At 39.7% G+C, this 23,295-nt stretch overlaps 1 protein-coding gene across 2 annotated transcripts in view; it reads right to left on the bottom strand.

The window, feature by feature from the left end:
* Positions 1–23,295, bottom strand: part of HYDIN (HYDIN axonemal central pair apparatus protein) — a 420,256-nt gene that overhangs the window by 262,699 nt on the left and 134,262 nt on the right. For both annotated transcript variants that reach the window (XM_044932144.2, XM_044932145.2), the window contains exons 9-10: positions 12,579–12,780; positions 4,699–4,882 (exon numbers count right to left, since the gene is read on the bottom strand). In XM_044932144.2, the coding sequence (XP_044788079.2) occupies positions 4,699–4,882; positions 12,579–12,780 (386 nt within the window). The remainder of the gene's footprint in view (positions 1–4,698; positions 4,883–12,578; positions 12,781–23,295) is intronic.

Raw genomic sequence — 23,295 nt, 5'->3', positions numbered from 1 at the left:
GGATTTTCCAGGCAAGAATATTGGAGTGGGGTGCCACTGCCTCCTCCAGTAAAGCCAGAGAAAGATACTGCCAAAAAAAAAAAAAAAAATCAGGAGACCATTAAAGGCCAATATCTATGAAGGACACACATACAAAAATCATCAACAAAATATTAGCAAGCCAAATTTAACAATATATAAAAAGGATCATACATCATTATCAAGTGGGATTGTTCCAGGGATGAAGGGACAGTTCAATATACACAAATAAATCACTGTGACATGCCACACTAACAAAACAAAGGTTAAAACCCCACACGATCACTGCTCAAATGATTCAGAAAAAGCATTCAACAAAATTCAACTGCCATTGATAAAAACTCTGAACAAAGTTGGTATAGAGGGAACATATCTCAACATAATAAAGCCCATTTACAATAAATACACAGCTAATATAATAATCAGTGGTAAAAAGCTAAAAGCTGTTTCTCTAAAATCAGGAATAAGACAAGGATGCCCACGCTTGACAATTCTATTTAACATAGTATTAGAAGTTCCAGCCTCAGAAATCAGATAAGTAAAGACACAAAAGGAATCTAAATTGGAAGAAGTGAAACTGTCAGTATTTGCAAATTACATGATACTATATAAAAAGAATCCTAAAATCTCTTCCATAAAACTACTAGAACTAATAAATAAATTTGGTAACATTATAGACTATAAGATTAATATACAGAAATCTGTAGCTTTTCTATACACTAATAATGAACAATTTAAAAAGAAATCAAGAAAACAATTCCATTTACAATTGCATTAAAAAGATTAAAATACCTAGGAATAAACTTAATGAAGGAATTAAAAGACCTATACTCTGAAAACTAAAGACACAGATGAAGAAATAGAAAATGATACAAATAAGTAGAAAAGTATCTTGTATTCATGGACTGGAAGAATTAATATCATTAAAAAGGCCATATTATCCAAAACAATCTACAGACTTAATATAATCCCTATTAAAATACCCATGACACTGCTCAAAGAACTAGAACAAGTAAACCTAAAACTTATTTGGGGCCACAAAAGACCCCAAATAACCAAAGCGATCTCAAGAAAAAGGAACAAAGCTCAAAGTATCACACTCCCTGACTTCAGACCATACTAAAAAGCTAATCAAAAGAGTGTGGTACCAGCACATAGATCAATAAAACTGAATAGAAAGCAGACATATAGATCAATGAAACAGAATAGAGAGCCCAGATATAAACCCACACACCTACAGTCAATTAATCTATGGCAATCTAATTCCATCAACAGACAAACAGATAAAGAAGATGAGGTGTTGTATGGCGTGTAATACAGTTCAGTTCAGTCCCACAGTAGTGTCTGACTCTTTGTGACCCCGCAGACTGCAGCACGCCAGGCTTCCCTATCCATCACCAACACCGGAGTTTACTCAAACTCATGTCCACCGAGTCAGTGATGCCATCCAACCATTTCATCCTCTGTGGTCCCCTTCTCCTCCTGCCTTCAGTCTTTCCCAGCATCAGAGTCTTTTCCAATGAGTCAGTTCTTTGCATCAGGTGGCCAAAGTATTGGAGCTTCAGCTTCAATCCTTCCAATGAATATTCAGGACTGACTTCCTTTAGGATGGACTGGTTTGCTCTCCTTGCAGTCCAAGGGACTCTCAAGAGTCTTCTCCAACACCACAATTCAAAAACATCAATTTTCAGCACTTAGTTTTCTTTATGGTACAGCTCTCACACCCATACACGACTACTGGAAAAACCATAGCTTTGACTAGACAGACCTTTGTAGGCAAAGTAATGTCTCTGCTTTTTAATACGCTGTCTAGGTTGGTCATAGCTTTTCTTCCAAGGAGCAAGTGTCTTTTAATTTCATGGCTGCAGTCACCATCTGCAGTGATTTTGGAGCCCCAAAAAATAAAGTCTGTCAAGGTTTTCATTGTTTCCCCATCTATTTGCCATGAAGTGATGGGATCAGATGCAATGATCTTAGTTTTTTGAATGTTGAGTTTTAAGCCAGCTTTTTCACTCTCCTCTTTCACTTTCATCAAGAGGCTCTTTAGCTCCTCTTTGTTTTCTGCCGTAAGGGTGGTGTCACCTGCCTATCTGAGGTTATTGATATTTCTTGTGGTAATATTGATTCCAGCTTGTGTTTCATCCAGTCTGGCATTTCGCATGATGTACTCTGCATATAAGTTAAATAAGCAGGGTGACAATATACAGGCTTGATGTACTCCTTTCCCAATTTGGAACCAGACTGTTGTTCCACATCCGGTTCTAACTGTTGCTTCTTGACCTACATACAGATTTCTCAGGAGACAGGTAAGTTGGTCTGGTATTCCCATCTCTTTCAGAATTTTCCAGTTTATTGTGATCCACACAGTCAAAGGCTTTAGCATAGCCAATGAAGCAGAAGTAGATGTTTTTCTGGAACTCTCTTGCTTTATCTGTGATCCAACAGTTGTTGGCAATTTGATCTCTGGTTCCTCTGCCTTTTCTAAATCCAGCTTGAACATCTGGAAGTTCACAGTTCACATACTGTTGAAGCCTAGCTTGGAGAATTTTCAGCATTACTTTGCTAGCGTGTGAGATGAGTGCAATTGTGCAGTAGTTTGAACATTCTTCGGAGAAGGCGAAGGCACCCCACTCCAGTACTCTTGCCTGGAAAATCCCATGGATGGAGGAGCCTGGTAGGCTGTAGTTAATGGGGTCGCTAAGAGTCGGACACGACTGAGCGACTTCACTTTGACTTTTCACTTTCATGCATTGGAGAAGGAAATGGCAACCCACTTCAGTGTTCTTGCCTGGAGAATCCCAGGGACGGGGGAGCCTGTTGGGCTGCCGTCTATGGGATCGCACAGAGTCGGACACGACTGAAGTGACTTAGCAGCAGCAGTTGAACATTCTTTGGCATTGGCTCAGACAGTAAAGCATCTGCCTGCAATGCGGGAGACCCAGGAAATGCGGATTTCCTGGGTCGGGAAGATCCCCTGGAGAAGGAAATGGCAATCCACTCCAGCACTCTTGCCTGGAAAATCCCATGGATGGAGGAGACTGATAGGCTATAGTCCATGAGGTCGCAAAGAGTCAGACACGACTGAGCGATTTCACTTTCACTTTCTCTGGAATTGGAATGAAAACTGACCTTTTCCAGTCCCGTGGCCACTGCTGAGTCTTCCAAATTTGCTGGCATGTTGAGTGCAGCACTTTCACAGCATCATCTTTCAGGATATGAAATAGCTCAACTGGAATTCCACCACCTCCTCTAGCTTTGTTCGTAGTGATGCTTTCTAAGGCCCACTTGACTTCACATTCCAGGATGTCTGGCTCCAGGTGAGTGATCACACCATTGTGATTATCTTGGTCGTGAAGATCTTTTTTGTACAGTTCTTCTGTGTATTCCTTCCACCTCTTCTTAAAATCTTCTGCTTCTGTTAGGTCCATACCATTTCTGTCCTTTATTGTGCCCATCTTTGCATGAAATGTTCCCTTGGTATCTGTAATTTTCTTGAAGAGATCTCTAGTGTTTCCCATTCTGTTTTCCTCAGCCATAAAAAAGAATGAAATTCTGCCATTTGCAACAAGTAGATAGACCAAGAAAGTATTATGATTAATGAAATAAGTCAGATGGGGATGACAAATACTATGTTATCACTTACATGTGGAACCTGAAAAAAAAAACAAATATATACAGCAGCACAGAAACAGACTCACAGGTATAGAAAACAAATTAGTGGATACCAGTAGGAAGAGGGAGTGGGGAGGGGCAAGGTAGGGGTATGGAATTAAGAGATACAAACTACTGTGTATAAAAAAGATAAGGAACAAGGATATATTGCACAGCACAGGGAATTATAGTCATTATTTGTAATAACTTTAAATGGAGTACCATCTATAGAAATATCAATTCACTACATTGCATACCTTAAAAAAAAAAGAGAGAGAATTTAGTCTGTGGAATCAGACAGATTCTGTTCTAACTCTAGCTCAGGTCTCAGTAGTTAGACAGTGAGGTCAAGGACAATGTCTGTTTTGTTCATCAATGCCCAGTACGCAGTGCCTGGTACAGAACATGCAGTCAATAAGTATTTATTGAGTGAATTAAGGACAGAACAGTTTTCCACTCAAATGATTTTGCCCACCAGAGGACATCTGACATCTGGATGGAGATTTGGTTCTTGCAACTAGCATCCAATGGGTAAAAGTCAGAGCTGCTATTAAAATATCCTACAGTATACAGGACAAAGAATTATCCAGCCCCAAATGTCAATAGTGAAGACGTTGAGAAACCCTGCTCTAGAGTGAGGTCAATCAGGGATAAATTTCTAACTACTGACACTAATTGCCTGACCTTCAGTAAGTTATCCAATTTCTCTAACTCTTAATTTCCTCATCTATAGAATGGGAGACTAATTATAACTGATAATAATATATATATAAATGAGATAAAGTAGGTATCATGTATGAAGTGCTTATCAGGAACTGGGGCATAGAGTGTGACCTCTATAAATGTCACCTCTGAGTGTTCTAACCATTAACCTTCATTCACTGGCACATAATGACAATGAGGTGCCTCAGATGGAATCTTTACGCTCTTGGATCACACCGTTATCAATCTCAGAGTGAGTACTCACATCACATTAAGCCCCCTTCCCCACTACGTTTATTGCAAGGTTTATTGTATTTATTTGCTTACCAGAGGCTCAATAGTGAAAATGGTATTCAAGAAGAGCATGCTGTCTGCCTGAACCAGCTTTCTCTGATTCTCAAAAGTTCGGGAGAGAATGGAAAGACGTTGTCGGAGAGAAGGATCAATAATGCACTCCTCAAGAAACTCATCAGTCTCACTCTTTTCCTTTTTGCTAAGATCATCACAGACCCTAAAAAAAAAAAAGAAGAAGAAGAAACATGAGATTTATGAGGTACTTCCATGAAGTAAAGGGCTCCCCTCCAGCCCATCCTCTTGTGAATAGTCTCACCCATGACCTTGGGGTGTCCTTCCTTGCCTGAGACTGTAAAATACCAGCTGAGAGACCTTATATCTTATCCTCTCGAGAACTTCAGTTTGTTTCCTTCAAGAAGTCCCCTAGGCTTCCTATCCTACTCAATGCTCATATGCTTACTCCTGAGCCCTTACAGATATTTGCACAAATATTTTCCTCTAGGTAATTGTGTTTTCAAGGATGCTTTTTCAATATTTAACATCTACCCTGCCTATCATACTTCAAGGGAAATTTTTTGTTTCTTCTAAACTTGCTTAGCTTGAAAGCTTTCCTAGCCATTACTACCTACAGAATCTGGAGCCAGCAAAGACTAGGTTTTGATACTAATTCCACACTCTATTTACTCACTCTGTGACTTCAGGAGTTACTTAAACCCTCTAAGCCTCAGTGCCGTCATCAACAAAATGGAAAGAATAGGAGATCCTCCATCATAAAAATGTGTTGAGAATTAAATATGATCAAAGACATGGGGTAATTCTTGGAACAAAGCAGTTGCTCAAGAAATGCCAGTTTTCTCCCTATATGAACCCCAGGCAATTGCCAAGCTGTCAACTTATAAAATACTCAGACTACAAGTGGAGACACATCCTTTCTCTCTCTCTCTCTCTCTCTCTCTCTCTCGATCTTTACATCCCTTGTGATAAGTCAGAAAAGCAGCCTTCACGACCGTCTACTCATTACTGAAGATATGCTCACATAACTCCTTGTGTCTGTGACTTCATCTGAAGGCTGAATTTCAAGACCTGCCAGGATACATGACCATTTTCCCAGCATTTTTCTAGTATTACCAGTGGTGAAAGACATTATTTAGTAATGTGAATACTGAGTGAGAAGCTAGGGTCACTTAAATCCAGTCCCAGCCCCAATTATTTTGTAACTGACTTCATGCAAACCATATGCTCAGCAATGTCAAATAACTCTTTCTAAAATAACTTCAGTGTTCGGGGTCGTTTGGTCACACAGCATAAAGAAGTCAAAGAAGTGGGTTCAGTGTGTTCTGGTCCCAGTGAAGAAAGCATCATGTGCTCCCTTTTTCTTGCTTGATGGAACACAAGGTAACCAAAGCAGCCATCGTGCTATACTGCTGGGCAGGTCAAGGCAAATTAAAGGAGCTCAGTCCACAGGAAGAGAGGAAATCATGTATTCCTCCAGGTGGAATTTATTAATACATATCTATGAGTTCGTCAAGGCTGTATATTGTCACCGTGCTTATCTAACTTATATGCAGAGTACATCATGAGAAATGCTGGACTGGAAGAAACACAAGCTGGAATCAAGATTGCTGGGAGAAATATCAATAATCTCAGATATGCAGATGACACCACCCTGATGGCAGAAAGTGAAGAGGAACTCAAAAGCCTCTTGATGAAAGTGAAAGTGGAGAGTGAAAAAGTTGGCTTAAAGCTCAACATTCAGAAAACGAAGATCATAGCATCCGGTCCCACCACTTCATGGGAAATAGATGGGGAAACAGTGGAAACAGTGTCAGACTTTATTTTTCTGGGCTCCAAAATCACTGCAGATGGTGACTGCTGCCATGAAATTAAAAGACGCTTACTCCTTGAAAGGAAAGTTATGACCAACCTAGACAGCATATTCAAAAGCGGAGACATTACTCTGCCAACAAAGGTTCGTCTAGTCAAGGCTATGGTTTTTCCTGTGGTCATGTATGGATGTGAGAGTTGGACTGTGAAGAAGGCTGAGAGCTGAAGAATTGATGCTTTTGAAGTGTGGTGTTGGAGAAGACTCTTGAGAGTTCCTTGGACTGCAAGGAGATCCAACCAGTCCATTCTGAAGGAGATCAGCCCTGGGATTTCTTTGGAAGGAATGATGCTGAAGCTGAAACTCCAGTACTTTGGCCACCTCATGCGAAGAGCTGACTCATTGTTTCCAGACTCTGATGCTGGGAGGGATTGGGGGCAAGAGGAGAAGGGGACGACAGAGGATGAGATGGCTGGATGGCATCACTGACTCGATGGACGTGAGTCTGAGTGAACTCCGGGAGTTTGTGATGGACAGGGAGGCCTGGCGTGCTGCAATTCATGGGGTCGCAAAGAGTCGGACATGACTGAGCGACTGATCTGATCTGATCTGATTCCTTAGGAACAAATCCTAAAGAAACAATCATGAATGTAAATAAAGAGCAACAAAGAGGTTCACCAAAGTGCTTGTAATAACACAAAAAATGTGGGTAAATTTGATGTACCAGATTGAAGTATTGGTTAACAAATAATGGGACTCATATATATTACATTTATATATGAGGGTTAATGGGAGTGGGGTGTGGGGATAAAACGCCTTGTGTGGACCAAAGATGATAATGCTTTATGAATTGAGGAGGATGATGAACTCAACCCTTACACCAGGAAACAAAGGAGGACAACACAAAAATGCTGCTTTTCTCCCACGCTGTTGGGACTCTTGAGTCAGTGACCACTGTATAATGAGAAGTTTGGGGGGCGGGTGGTGAGGACACCAGCTGTCATCCTCTCTGCCATCTATACAGAATTACAGCCATGGCTGAATGTAAGAAGGCAATGTGTCACACCACTGTGAGCTGGGTTGACTCCAACAAAGACTTCTATATACCTCAGTCTATTGTTATGCTATCTTGTCTGGCTGATACTCATTGGCTCCTGCACTCAGAGGTGTTCTGTTTTTCAGATGAAGATGCCTCTCATCACAGAATGTAACAATACACTAGCCTTCTCTTTCAGTAAAATCATGGATTTAACCCATTTTGCAAATGGTCTGGTAGCCCAAACATCCATCACCTTCAGGCATCAACTAGGGTTCAGTCAGTGGACCATACTCAGTGGGGAGTACAGTGTGTCTCAAGTACAGCAGTGTTGAGCCAGTTCTGCCCTCTCATCTTGGGTCCCTAGAGACCTGCACCTGCCCCTTTGCAGCATCCCCAGGGGTGGTGATTGAATGCTGAGACTAAAAACTAAGAACCTCAGCCGTCATGGCTGGCAGAAACATTCCCCTCCACACCTGGTATGGAAAGGATGGAGCCATCCAACTTCAAATGGACTGTGTGATACTGGACAGAGAGCATTAATAACTCTGTGATGCCTGTCATAAAGGAAGTACTAGAGGTCCTCTTCCTGTTTACCAAGTACCACTCAAGTCTTTAGGTTCTTATATGACTAGGAAAGGGAGTGTTGTGCTAGGTCATTTCAGTCGTGTCTGACTGTGTGACCCCATGGACTGTAGCCCTCCAGGCTCCTCTGTCCATGGGATTCCCAGGCAAGAATACTGGAGTGGGTTGTCATTCCCTTCTCCCAGGGATCCTTCTGACTCAGGATTGAACTGGAGTCTCTTATGTCTAATCTGCATTGGCAGGTGGGTTCTTTATCACTGGCGCCACCTGGAAGAGCTCCCCAAACACAACTGAGATTAAATTTATCACTACCTGGGTGGTAGGCTGAAAGCCAAAATACAACTGATTTATTTAGAGAAATGTGTCATCTCCAACACTGTAATGCTTTGGAACACATGCATGCTAATCACTTTCGGGGCAGGGGGCTCCACTGAGGATTCTGTGTTCTTGTACACAGTGAATCCAGAACCAGAGCAGCTGTTATTGAGAGAATGGCCATGACCTTGATGGAGAAATGGGGAGCAGAAATCCTCAAAAGCCCATGCTGTGTCTCTGGAAATAATAAACTGTGATGAGAATGAGGATGGAAGTATCTTGTAGGATATTTTATAATCCCTAAGGCCAAGATAGAGGAAGTAAGGAGGAATGAATTCAGTCTCAATTTTTGAAGGGATTAATTTTCTGTAACTCCTAGAAAAATGTCAGAAAAGAGAGAGAACCAAAAGATCATTTTCAAAGGTTCTTATATCTGATTCCTAAGGTTCAAAAAAATGGAAAAAAAATAAGTTCAGAACTTCTTCCTAGGGGAAATAATATCACCATTGTCAGAGTCTGGAGCCTGAGATTAGCCTGAGGTCCCCAAATATGAATGTGTGTCCTAAGGTTCATACCAACATGTTTTGGAAGGCAGAGAGGAAGACTTCCTTTGTAGAATGAAAGTGATAAATTGCCAGAAAGGTAGAGGGCTCAGATGTGCCTTTGCTCAGGCACAGCATCAAGATGCTGGAGAACAAGAAACTATGATGGCTGGAATAGGACCTTGAGGATGTCCGTAATACTAAAGGGATTAGAATTCTCGAAGTGATCACGCAGCAAGTTTCAGCCCCTTAGATGAATGCCTTGGGATGAGTTTTAAGCCATGTTATAACTGGAAAGCAGTGAGAAGACTCTTGAATTCACCTAAAATCTACACTGAAGTTTTAAAATCTTAAGTCACTGGGATGCTGCAAAGGGAAATGTGAGTCTCCTAAAGTATGCCTAAGGCACGTTTAGACCACCTGTGTTGCAAGTTCAGGACAGAAGTCAAGCTTTCTCTCTACACCTTAACTACAGAGGTTACTGAAGGAAGAGGAGAAAAAAGAGCTCGCTCACCACTAGGAGTAGCAGAGAAACATAAAAAGATTATTCCAGGGATTCTTGCACTGGTCTTCCTGGGGAGCTCAAGAGAGAATTTATGCCAGAAGCTAAAGATCTCACTCCTGTTTCTTCAGTTCAGTTCAGTTCAGTTGCTCAGTCATGTCCGACTCTTTGCGACCCCATGAATCGCAGCATGCCAGGCCTCCCTGTCCATCACAAACTCCGGGAGTTCACTCAGACTCACGTCCATCGAGTCAGTGATGCCATCCAGCCATCTCATCCTCTGTCGTCCCCTTCTCCTCCTGCCCCCAATCCCTCCCAGCGTCAGAGTCTTTTCCAATGAGTCAACTCTTCGCATGAGGTGGTCAAAGTACTGGAGTTTCAGCTTTAGCATCATTCCTTCCAAAGAAATCCCAGGGCTGATCTCCTTCAGAATGGACTGGTTGGATCTCCTTGCAGTCCAAGGGACTCTCAAGAGTCTTCTCCAACACCACAGTTCAAAAGCATCAGTTCTTCGGCGCTCAGCCTTCTTCACAGTCCAACTCTCACATCCATACATGACCACAGGAAAAACCATAGCCTTGACTAGATGGACCTTTCCTGTTTCTTAGGGACAAGCAAACCTTGGCCCATAAGCAAGCTATCCAAGAACATTCTGCTTGATCTGCTGCTGATGTGAGCCTAAGAGACAAGCTAAGGGTTTGTTACACAGAGGAGGAGAGGATCTACACTCACAGCAAGAGTACAGCCACCCATGAAAGGGGCACCTATCCAAAGATATGAACTAGATGTTCAGTCAAGAATAGCCTCTTTCTTTGCTGTTTGAGGTGATGGTCATTTTGTTGCTCGTTAGTCTAGGACAAGAATCCATGGCTAATAATATGAAACTTGGTGGCATGATTGGGAATGTATCAAGGAACAAGAGAGGCATGGGAGAGAAGAGATACCTGGTCAAATAAGAGATAAGGCCTCTTACCCTAAGAGAAGGGTAGGAAGAGGGGATGGGGCAGAAAATTCAATCCATTCTTCACTTAGACCAACCAATCCAGTTTGTAGCAATATGAGTTATGTTGCTGTGTGTCACCCATACACAGCAAAACATTCTTATTTAGCCATCTGAAGCCACTTTTCAAGTTCATAATTTAAGGGAGGGGTATGATCCACGATGATAAATTTGGGCTTCCAATTGTGATGGTTAAAATGCTCTATTATATTGTTTCCTTGCTACAAAAAAAGCAAACAAATAAACAAAACAAACAAACAAACAAACAAAAAAACAGCCAGGAGGATCTAACAGAAAGAGCAAGGGAGACAATGCAAAAGAAAAGGAAGAATAAGCCTCAAAGATAATATTACAGATAGGGCCATGAGTGTTTGCGGGGACAAGAAGTGTGGGGGAGGGTAGAAATGTCCATTCACGTGTGGTTAAAATTATAATCTCTTAGAATTTCTGACAGCAATTGGTTTGAATTTTTCCTGAGTTTCACTATTGAATAACTTCCTTACATATCTTTTGGACATAGGCATGGCATCAGTCACGTCCTATACATTTGGTCAAACACAAAGACATAGTTGAAATTAAAGCTGGCTTTCCCTCTGATGATTTTCCCTGGTGGCCCAGACAGTCTGCAGAGAATCTGCCTGCAATGCAGGAGACCCGGGTTTGATCCCTGAGTTGGGAAGATCCCCTGGAGAAGGGAATGGCAACCCACTCCATTATTCTTGCCTAGAGAATCCCATGGACAGAGAAACCTGGTGGGCTACAGTCCATGGGGTCGCAAAGAGTCGGACATGACTGAGCCACCAACTAACACTTCTTCTCTGATAGTGCATACTCTTTTCTCCCCAAAAGATTATGCCCACAGCACAAGGAGGGTACTGAAACACTACTTTACTGCTGTTTCTGCATTTGTACCTGCTCTGTTTTTTATCTTTGAACATACCTGGACCATTCTGATTGTTGGTACATACATGTCAGCTGAAGAATCCGGACCGATGAAGCAATGGACAAGAGGTCTCCTCTTGCCTTTTTAAACTACTGGTGTTTCTACGCTGTGAGGCAACATGAAGTTTTTAGGCAGGAAAGGCTTTTCTTTTCTCACTTTTTAAAGGTGGCACAGTGGCAATGTGGTGATTAAAGCTCACTGTCTGGATGACAAGCTTCTGGTCCGCGGCATCCTACCCCTGTCACCGCTCCTTCTGATTCATTAGGGACAGCTCGCTGGGAGATTTCTGCCTGGTCTCCACAGACCTAAGACTTTTTATTTTTATCACATACTAACTTGGTGTTGAACAGAGCTTTGAAGCTTCTTGGGGCTAATCTTTAATGAAAATGGAGAGGCAAATAAAAAAGATTGAAATAAATTCCAATGAAAGCAGCAAAAGTGCTAATTCAGGGAGGATGGGGGAAGCTAAAATTGCAAATGGAGTTTAAAAGAGTCAATGATAGATTCAGTAAAAAAGAGAAATATTAAAAATTTAACAGTGATGAGATTAATTAAAAGTTTGGCTTTCCATTTTATTAATTTTCTCCACTGCCTGAAGTATCATTTTAAAAAGCAGCAGATTAAAATACCAACAAGAAACCTCTATTAAGTTATACAGTTAGTGAGGATTGAGCAATGCTACTAAAACTGAAATTATTAAAGCCATTTTATCTAAGCCTTCATTTCCCCCATTCTTTGTCTTCTCTGAAAGTTTCTTTTCACTGGGAAAAAAGTAGTCCACAATGATCCCAATCCAAAAGAGATTACTTTTAGAAACCCTATAAAAACTGATTGATCTGGTTAGGGTTATAAAAAGAAATAAAGACATGTAGATTTGTTTTGAGAGAATAGTGAAGAATGATGTATTTGGTCTTTAAAATTCAGGAAACCAGCTACTGATAAATTACTAACATAAGCAGGATAAGATTAACTGAGGACAGACAATGTGTTTCACATAGTTCAGTCTACGTTCTTTAAATGAAACAAGGGGCATTGTATACTGGACCCAAATGATAATACATCTGACATTGCTTGAGTTGGTTAGAAACTTACCACAAAAGCCACAGAATTTTCATAACTAAGTTTCATGTTCCTTCAAATTATATGGATAGTGATTTTTCTTACAAACCTGTACTTTTCTTGGTCTTCCTCTTCCTGGGTAGCAAATACCTTCCACTGGAAATGGGCAATGATGCTACTGTGGTTGTGAATAGTTACAGTTCGCTGATTGGCCAGAGATATGTAAGTTTTCTCCAGGATCAAGGAATTCTTGTCCAACCTTATGTTCATGTCTACGGCAGCTCCATACAGAGATATAAACACTTTTTCACCTAGAATATTAACAAAGTATAAATGCACTTTTAGATTTATTCTAGAACTATGGTACTAAGCTATTTTTCCCCCACAGTGAAGTCAGGGAATATTGCACAAGCATTAGACACTTCATTCTCCCCTCTTCCCTGTCAGTCAGAGATAAGACGTGATCAGAAATCTGAATTGTTATGATTGGTACAATTATAGAGAAATAAACTATCTTTCTTGATTACTGTAAAAAGAATACATAAAATATGAATTGTGGTAAGTGCTACCAATCTTTTACTTCTTTGCAATAGTTTAAAATCGAACAACCTGACCATGAGGGCACCTGAGTTCTAGAATTATAACTATTAGCCTCATCTTTATTCCAAGCATAAACTGGATTTCTTAAATTAACTGCACCAAGTACATCTGGGAAGAGCTGCTCAGCATGAGAGGATCTAAGTCCAAACAAAGGGGATCAGAAAGGCGGCATTAATAACTTCATTAACAGAAAACTGACTATTTAAAAGGAACCATATTTCCAACAACAGTAATTATAACAAAACAAAAATGAAACACACATGCACATACATACATACTTATGCCTGGACAGTGATTACATGAAAAAGAAAAAGTAGAAAGACAAAAAGTATTGGTTAAAACTTTAAATGTTTTAATGTTAAGAACACCTTTATTCAGCATAGTAATTTAAGTTTTGATTTCATTCAGGATGCATCAACTGCCTTGAGTCTAGGAATATGAAAGCCCTTGGGCTTCCAAGAAGACACAAGTTACAGACTTTTATTTTACCTGATCTCTGCAATGTCACAGCAAGTACCTTACCCTGACATCAAGGTAGAAAAAGGAAATCCTTAAATATCATGAACGTCTGTTGATCTTTGCTGCTACCATTTTAATTAGAACTCAGAAGGTCTAATCACTTGGACTTTTTTTTAGCAAATATTTCTGCTACATTCACAACTATATGAACTGAATAGGTATTTAGTAAACTGATAGCCCTTTATATAGTGCAAACGTTTTTTAGGCCGTATTACTTTGATCACATCAAAACGTTTCCCAAAGTGTAAAGAAAAAGTTAAGTATCTAGGCATTTGCCTCTAAAATGTTATATTTTTATTTTAAAAATATATACATGAGGTTAAAAATTTAAGTACTAAACAGCACATACCATGAAAAGAATACATCTTCTCCTCCTTCACTCAACCCTAGGCCTGCTTTTTAGAGGAAAGAACTGCTAATATTTTCATGTACTTCCTTTCCAAATAAAGATATGCATTCTTGTCAACTTTTAAGCTTTTTGATGAGTTAAATTTAACTGATGAGTGGAAACTTGTTGCTTTAATTTGCATACTCTTAATTATGGATCACAATAAACTGTGGAAAATTCTGAAAGAGATGAGAATACTAGACCACCTGACCTGCCTCTTGAGAAATCTGTATGTAGGTCAGGAAGCAACAGTTAGAACTGGACATGGAGCAACAGACTGGTTCCAAATAGGAAAAGGAGTATGTCAAGGCTGTATATAGTCACCCTACTTATTTAACTTATATGCAGAGTACATCATGAGAAATGCTGGGCTGGAGGAAGCACAAGCTAGAATCAAGATTGCCAAGAGAAGTATCAATAACCTCAGATATGCAGGTGACATCACTCTTATGGCAGAAAGCAAAGAACTAAAGAGCCTTTGATGAAAGTGAGAGAGTGAAAAAGTTGACTTAAAACTCAACATTCAGAAAACTAAGATCATGGCATCTGGTCCCATCACTTCATGGCAATTAGATGGGGAAACAGTGAAAACAGTGGCTGACTTTTTTTGGGGGGGGGGCTCCAAAATCACTGCAGATGATGACTGCAGCCATGAAATTAAAAGATGCTTACTCCTTGGAAGGAAAGTTATGACCAACCTAGATAGCATATTCAAAAGCAGAGACATTACTTTACCAACAAAGGTCTGTCTAGTCAAGGCTATGGTTTTTCCTGTGGTCATGTATGGATGTGAGAGTTGGACTGTGAAGAAAGCTGAGCGCTGTAGAATTGATGCTTTTGAACTGTGGTGTTGGAGAAGACTCTTGAGAGTCCCTTGGACTACAAAGAGATCCAAGCAGTCCATCCTAAAGGAAATCAGTCCTGGGTGTTCATTGGAAGGACTGATGTTGAAGTTAAAACTCCAATACTTTGGCCACCTGATGCGGAGAACTGACTCATTTGAAAAGACCCTGATGCTGGGAGGAGAAGGGGACGACAGAGGATGAGATGGTTGGATAGCATCACCGACTCAATGGACATGGGTTTGGGTGGACTCCAAGAGTTGGTAATGAACAGGGAGGCCTGGTGTGCTGTGGTTCATGGGGTCACAAAGAGTCAGACACGACTGAGCAACTGAATAACTAATTATAGATGATGTTGAACGCCTTTTCATGTATTAATTGATTTCATACTAATTGATTTCATTATTCTTTCATCATTCATCAAAGAAGATATCATTCTGAAGGTGGCAAGAGACATAGAAATCCAAGTCCTAGGCCTATCGAAGGGAGAGGTTAACACACAAAAAAAGTATTATGGTGGAACTGCCTATGTCTTTTAGAGGACTTTAAACCTTGATTTTGGTTGTTACGAACTGGTTTTGTCCTCAGAAACCTGGACAAAAGAACTCATTTCTCTTTAGAGTAAGGTACCTGATCCAATGTTCCAAATTGTTCAACATTTTTTTTTAAAAAAGCCAAACATAACCAGACATGCAAAGAAACAATGCTTTGTAAGTTAAAAACAGCATACACAACAAAAATAGAAGCAGACTCACAAAGAATCAAATACTAGAACCAAACTACAAAACTATCCTATGGCCCACTTCTAGAAATTTATCATATAGATAATTCAGAACAAGATGAAGAGTATTCCTTACAGTATTGTTTCTTATAACAACAAAGTAGAGAAAAACAGAGCATTCATCAAGAGAAGGCTGGTTAAAAAATCTGTGTTACACCTAAAAGTGGAATATTGTGCAGGGATTAAAAAGTACCTAGTGAAAAGAAAAGAGCCCCAAGATATACAGTTAAGTGGAAAAATCAAGGTTTAGAACAATATACATATTGGTTTGGCCAAAAGGTTCGTTAGTTTTTTTTCATAACATATTACACAGAAAAACTCGAATGAACATTTTGGCCAACCCAATAGTATATTATTTTTGTGTAAGGTGGGAAAATAAGAATATGAATTCAAGTTTGCATCTATTTGTATAAAAACACTGGAAAGATATACAAGAAACCAATAAAATGAAAGAAGGGTCAGGTCAATGTGGTAGGATGGAAATAGTACTTTTCAATATGCACTTTTCAAATATTGCTTTATTTTTTGGCTATCTGATTACATTACTTATCCAAAACTCTGATGTAAAAAAAGGACTACAGGGCATCCAGGAAACATTTAAATGTGCTAGACAGCACTAGTAATAAGAAAAATATAAAAGAAAAAAAAAGAAGATACCATTTCATAACCATTAGATTAACAAAAATCAAACCATTTAACAATGCTGTTTTGTCAGTATATTGACAAGTAGGTAGAAAAACAAGAATTTTCATATACTGCTGATAGAAATACAGACTGGTACAACCACTTGGCCAATAAATGTCATTTTGAGTAAACTCCAGGAGTTGGTGATGGACAGGGAGGCCTGGAGTGCTGCAGTCCATGGGGTTGCAAAGAGTCGGACATGACTGAGCAACTGAACTGAACTGAAAGCTCAAGATACATTTGCCCTGTAACTCAGCAATCTCACTTCTAGTTATTTATCCCTAAGGATAATCTCACACAGCTGCATGAGACATATACAAGACACTCATTGCAGCATTGTTTATAATAGCAAAAAACTAGGAATATCCTAACATTCAATAGGAGTACAGATAAACTATAGTATTTTCACATGCTGGAGCATGCTGCATTAGCTAAAATGAATCAGAGCTATATATCTATGTGTTTAAATCTTTAAAACATAATGTTGAAGGACTTCCCTGGTGGTCCAATGGCTAAGACTCCACATTCCCAATGTAGGGGGCCAGGGTTCAACCCCTGGTCAGGGAACTAAAGATCCCGGCATGCTGCAGCTAAGACTCAGCACAGCCAAATAAATTTTAAAAATATTTCAACAAACAAAAATAACGATAATATTGAATGAAAAAGTCAAGTTGGGAAATGGTATACACAATATAATACCATTTACAAGAAGTTTGAGACTACTCAAGACAATGGTTTATGAATAAGTAATATGCAGGAATGGCATTAATATGCACCCAGTATGGCTCCTCTGAGGACTAAGACATGAGAATTAGATTAGAAAAGAATAACAGAGCAACTGCACATCTATAATCAGTTTAGTTATCTATAAAACATCTGAAAGAAAAGCATATGGCAAAATGTTGAGATATGTTAAATATAATGGCCGTTGATTACATTATTTCTGTGCTTTTCATTTATTTGAAATATTTCATTGTTTAAAAATCTAACCGAGGAAAAAGATTCCAGGGCTTACTTATTTCATCCAAATCTAGGCGTCAGACAGACTAATGTCATCAGTTTAAGTTGCTCACTGCAAAATGTTCCTTCCCAGAAATATAACAAAAGCCACTGTATTCTTTTCAAGAGCCATCTAATATTGATTTTTTTCACTACTATCTTCCAAAAGTCATCAGATCACAAAGTGAAGGAAGCAATAACTCTTGTCTTGCTTCCATAGCTGTTGAAGAACTTGCTATTCACATCTACTTTCATGAAGACAAGTGTAAATAGGGCCCCTCTCCCCAGCTAGACGAGTGATAGGAAAGATGGCAAGGGTGTTAAGCCTGAGAGAATGGTTAAGGTTACTGTACCTCACCATCAGTATTTTTTTGTGCCCTGTGAGTGCCTGTTACCACTATAGTTTCTTATCAGTTTCAGGGGTTGAATTCTGCAGTCACTGTAAATGAGGTTAGCCACAGTCATTTATTATGTTCCAGTAAAGACGTATTTTGTGGAAGGTCTCATTACTTCTTGCATGTTTTGCTACTATCAATCAAGCAAAAACAAGCATGAGCAAAACTAATTTTGCCCCCAAAATGTGAAGCCAGCTATATCCACAATGCATTTCATTCTGTGGTTTCAGTTACTTTCAGACAATGGAGGACAGTAAATAAAATATATGAGCGGAGCCATAGATTCTCTAGGGAACTAGCAAGTTGATGGAAAGAGTGTTTCTCATCTCCTGGTCACGGCAAGGTCAAATTCACTTCTCATGTGAACTGCTGAATCAAACATCTTCAGAAGTACTCCTTCTCTGATGGGTTCAGGAAACAAATTATGCAACTTGATCTTGGCTTACCCAGCACACCAGTGTCAATGGCAATGCCAAAATCGGTATTCTTAAACTGCACAGAAGGCAGTGTGCAAATTATTATTAGTATTACAGTATACTATAATACTACAGTATTATAGTATTGTTTTTGCTGTTCAGTCACTCAGTTGTGTCCGACCCTTTGCGACCCCATGGACTGCAACACACGAGGCTTCCCTGTCCATTAACCATCTCGTGGAGCTTGCTCAAACTCATGTCCATCGAGTTGGTGATGCCATCCAACCATCTCATCTTCTGTCATCCCCTTCTCCTCCTGCCTTCAATCTTTCCCAGCATCAGGGTCTTTCCAAATGAGTCAGCTCTTCGCATCAGGTAGCCAAAGTATTAGAGCTTCAGCTTCAGCGTCAGTCCTTCCAATGAATACTTGGGATTGATTTCCTTTAGGATTGACTGGTTTGATCTCCTTGCAGTCCAAGGGACTCTCAAGAGTCTTCAACACCACAGTTCAAAAGCATCAATTCTTCAACACTCAGCCTTCTTTATGGTCCAACTTTCACATCCATAGATAACTACTGCAAAATCCATAGCTTTGACTACATGGACCTTTGTTGGCAAAGCAATGTCTCTGCTTTTTAATATACTGTCCACATTGGTCATAGCTTTTCTTCCAAGGAGCAAGCATCTTTTAATTTCATGGCTGCAGTCACCATCTGCAGTGACTTTGGAATGCAAGAAAATAAAGTCTGTCACTGTTTCCATTGTGACCCCATCTATTTGCCACGAAGTGATGGGACCGGATGCCATGATCTTCGTTTTTTGAATGTTGAGTTTTAAGCCAAGTTTTTCACTCTCATCTTTCACCTTCATCAAAAGTCTCTTTAGTTTCTCTTCACTTTCTGCCATAAGCATGGTGTCATCTGTATATCTAAGGTTACTGATGTTTCTCCCAGCCATCTTGATTCAGCTTGTGCTTCATCCAGCCCGGCATTTTGCATGATGTACTTTGCACATAAGTTAAACAAGCAGGTGACAATATACAGCCTTGATGCACTGCTTTCCTGATTTGGAACCAGTCCATTGTTCCATGTCCAGTTCTGTTGCTTCTTGACCTGCATACAGGCTTCTCAGGAGGCAGGTGAGGCGGTCTGGTATTCCCATCTCTTTAAGAATTTTCAAGTTTATTGTGATCTAAGGAGATCCAACCAGTCCATTCTGAAGGAGATCAGCCCTGGGATTTCTTTGGAAGGAATGATGCTAAAGCTGAAACTCCAGTACTTTGGCCACCTCAAGCAAAGAGTTGACTCATTGGAAAAGACTCTGATGATGGGAGGGATTGGGGGCAGGAGGAGAAGGGGACGACAGAGGATGAGATGGCTGGATGGCATCACTGACTTGATGGATATGAGTCTGGGTGAACTCTGGGAGTTGGTGATGGATAGGGAGGCCTGGAGTGCTGCGATTCGTGGGGTCACAAAGAGTCAGACACGACTGAGCGACTGAACTGAACTGAACTGAACACAGTCAAAGGCTTTAGCATAGTCAATGAAGCAGAAGTAGATGTTTTTCTGGAATTCTCTTGTTTTTTCTAAGATTCAATGGATGTTGCAATTTGATCTGTAATTTAATACTATAGTATTATAGAAAGTATTATAGTATTATAGAAAATTTGCTGGCCTCAGAGGGAACCAAAGAGCTGGTTCAAGTTCAAACTTTACTTAGATGTACCGTCACTTAATGCCTCTGGGCCTCAGTTTGTTGTTTGTTAGTAAGTCATGTCTGACTCTTTTGTGACTCCATGGACTGTAGGTCACCAGACTCCTTTCTCCATGGGCTTTCCCAGGCAAGAATACTGGAGTGGGTTGCCATTCCCTTCTCCAGGGGCTCTTGCCAACCCAGGGATACAACCCATGCCTCCTACATTGGCTAGCAGATTCTTTACTACTGGGGCACCAGAGAAGCCTGGGCCTCAGTTTACTCACCTTCAAAAAGAAGAGAGTTACAGAGATGTTCTCTGTAAGCACTAACATCTAATGATTTGAGACTTCTCACTTGCTATGTAATTTTCAAAAACATTCCACTTACCTAAACAATCTCTAACCATCTAGTCTCTGCCATTCCCTATCCTAAACTGTGGAATAAGAGACAAAGAAAACAAAATTGTGACCAAAATATAGACAAAAAAATATTCCTAGATCAAGGAATATTTGCACTGATTCTAAAGCCATGTTACAACATTTCTTTTTTTTGGTAACAGTAATGATGTTTTGCTCGATTTTCTAATGGCACATGTTTATAATTCAGTATAGTAATTGCACAAATGACAGAAAGCTCATACAGGGAAATCTGCACGAGTATAGTCAGTCAGCAGGGCTTTTTATTTTTCATCTTTTTGGCCTAACCTGGCAGCATGCAGGAAATCTTATTTCCCTGACTAGAGATCAAATCCAGGCCCCCTGCTGTGGAAGCTCAGGATCCTAAACACTGGACCACCCGTGAATTCTGCATGGTTACCTTAGGGGAAGCACACTGATTGAAACCGCCCACCCTGGCCAGGCATCATAGTAACCATTTGCATGAGTTGTTTTATGACAGGAGATCCTGATAAGGAATACGGAACTAATAAGCCACCACCAACTGGAAGAGGGCGGGAAAGGTCGAAAGGAGACACCGCATGTCCGTCCACTTCCCAGAATCCCTCTAGCTAGCATCCATCTTGGCTGAGCGATGTGTGCGCCACCAGGAAAGACTCTGAATTAGAATGATTGGCCAAAGACCACCCAGAATCTAGCCCATCACCATAAAACCCGAGACTGCAAGCCACGCGGCAGAGCAGTTCTCCTGGGTTCCCTTACCCTACTGCTCTCCACACGGGTGCCCTCTCCCAATAAAATCTCTTGCTTTGTCAGCACATGTGTCTCCTCGGACAATTCATTTCTGAGTGTTAGACAAGAGGCCAGTTTTGGGCCCTGGAAGGGGTCCCCCTTCCTGTAACAGTTATATTCAGATGTATATTATTTAGCAGTTTTAACTGCAAGACAGCATATCACACTCAATTACTGTATCATAATTTGGTACTCATTTATTGGCTTTTAGGAGGAAAAAAATAATTTCTTCATGGTTTATTAGAGTAAAATATATAACTGACCATAAAGCTGCTCTGTGAAGTATTAATATTATGATTGCTTATATATTTAATAATACATCATCACACCTTTGTGGAAAAGAGCCTATTTGCCAACTTCTGATCTTGAACTATCTCTACTTTAATAAAAGACATAACATTTTCAAAAATGCTGAATAAATGCATTAGCTCTGCTTCCTATTTATGCCAGTAATGTCAGCTCTAAGTTATAGCAACATTACCAGGCATTAAAGAAAAAAACACTGCTATGTTCCTACTTCTAACGCTCATTCAAGTAACCAAAATCTTAGAACCTATGTCTTTTTTAAGCCTATTCTGAATACTGATATTTCTTTGAACCCTTAGATTATATAAAGTTTCTCAATACCCAGTTGAAAAGTGTGAAAGTTAAGCAATTATTTCTTTGTCTCCTGTGCATGTGTGCATGCATGCTCAATTGGGTCCAACTCTTTGCAAGCCCGTGGACTATAGCCCTCGAGGCCCTTCTGTCCATGAATTTTCCAGGCAAGAATACTGGAATGGGTTGCCACTTCCTACTGCAGCTGTTTGTCTCCCAATAGTCAACATTTTCACCTCTCAGTTTTAATCAAATGATAGAACTAATTTACTAGTTGTTCTGGTTTTGTTTTAGTTTGGGTTTTGTTCTGCTTCACTGTTATTAATGTAGCCTTGAGAAACTGTGTTCCTAATCTCTTCTGGAGGTTTGTAGTTTGTAAAAACCATCAAGTTACTTCATTTCTTTCTTAGTTTTTGACTATAATAAAAATATAACTAAATCATCCCTGGGGTGCAATCAATTGCTTGAACAAACTTGATTTCACTATGGAAGGGCATGCACAGGAGGAAATGAGGGGAGAGATATGATTCAGGAAAATGATAATAGTAAAATATTAGATATTGGTGAAATTTACACTTGACCCCCATAATTACTAGAGCACTGGTTCAAGCTCTAGATGTCAAGAAAACAACATGTCCTAGCTGTATTTAATCAATAATTAAATCCAGTGGAGGACCAGCAATGGAAGGGCACAAACACAACTGTTAGAAAAGTGATTGAGTACTTCCTGCTGAGGAGTATCACTGCTTCTCCTTCTGGAACATTGTTTGAAGAAGTATGAAGAAAAAATGATGCTAAATTTCCCTCCTCAAATCAATTCATACTTCAAACAGCTGCAGAAAGTTCAATCAAATGCTTATTTAGTGAGATGACAAGCCAATGTGATCAAGGCTGCTTGGAAAAGCTCTGTGATTAATTGTGTTTAGGTAGTCATTACTGTTTTTCACTAATGAAAGGTTATAAGTCCTGGTCATTGATAACCCACAATAAAGATGAAAGCATATTCTTAACAGCAGTTCTTTTCATGTAAGGAAAATGCTACAAGACAGTTTATCTCTGTCTGCAATCTTTAGAAAATGACTTTATTCAAAAATTAAAGCTGACACCAGAACCTCAGTGTACAGAAATCAACTTTCCTATGCATGACTAAATTTTAATATACAAATATTCACTTTCTTTAGCAAGGGACTATAAATGTAAGTATGTGTGTCAATCCAAATACTTGCATAAAAGTAAAACCCTGATTGAGGGCTGCTAGGACGATGTACAGATAGCTCCATTTTAAAGTCAACAGATTAAGGGAGTAACAATGTGTATGTAGATAAGAGATTAGGGAGATTATCCACTATGGAGGAAAAAGCACTGCAAGAGAGTTGAGAGTCTGAGTTTGGGTTCTAACTGTGCTTCTGACTACTTATATGAGCTACAGGCAAGCCACTTAATTTCTTAGGATGTCAGTATTCCATGTGCAAACAAAGCTAGGGACTAGATTAGATTCTCACTGAAGTCTTCTGTCAAGTTTTGATTCTACTGATGATGTATGGGCAATATAACTACTGCATAAATACAGCTGCTTATAATGTGAAAAAAGACATACATTAGAGTCAGTTTTAAGCACCATATTAAACTAGAGATTGAAATAACTAAAATACTCAATAAAACATTTTTAAAACTACTTTAAAATTGATCACTAACCTGATAGGAAAATAAGAACATTAAA

This window comes from Bubalus bubalis, chromosome 18 (assembly GCF_019923935.1).
Source record: "Bubalus bubalis isolate 160015118507 breed Murrah chromosome 18, NDDB_SH_1, whole genome shotgun sequence".
Taxonomy (NCBI): domain Eukaryota; kingdom Metazoa; phylum Chordata; class Mammalia; order Artiodactyla; family Bovidae; genus Bubalus; species Bubalus bubalis.
Note: the sequence above shows the minus strand (reverse complement) of the source record. Positions and strands in the feature narration are given on the sequence as shown.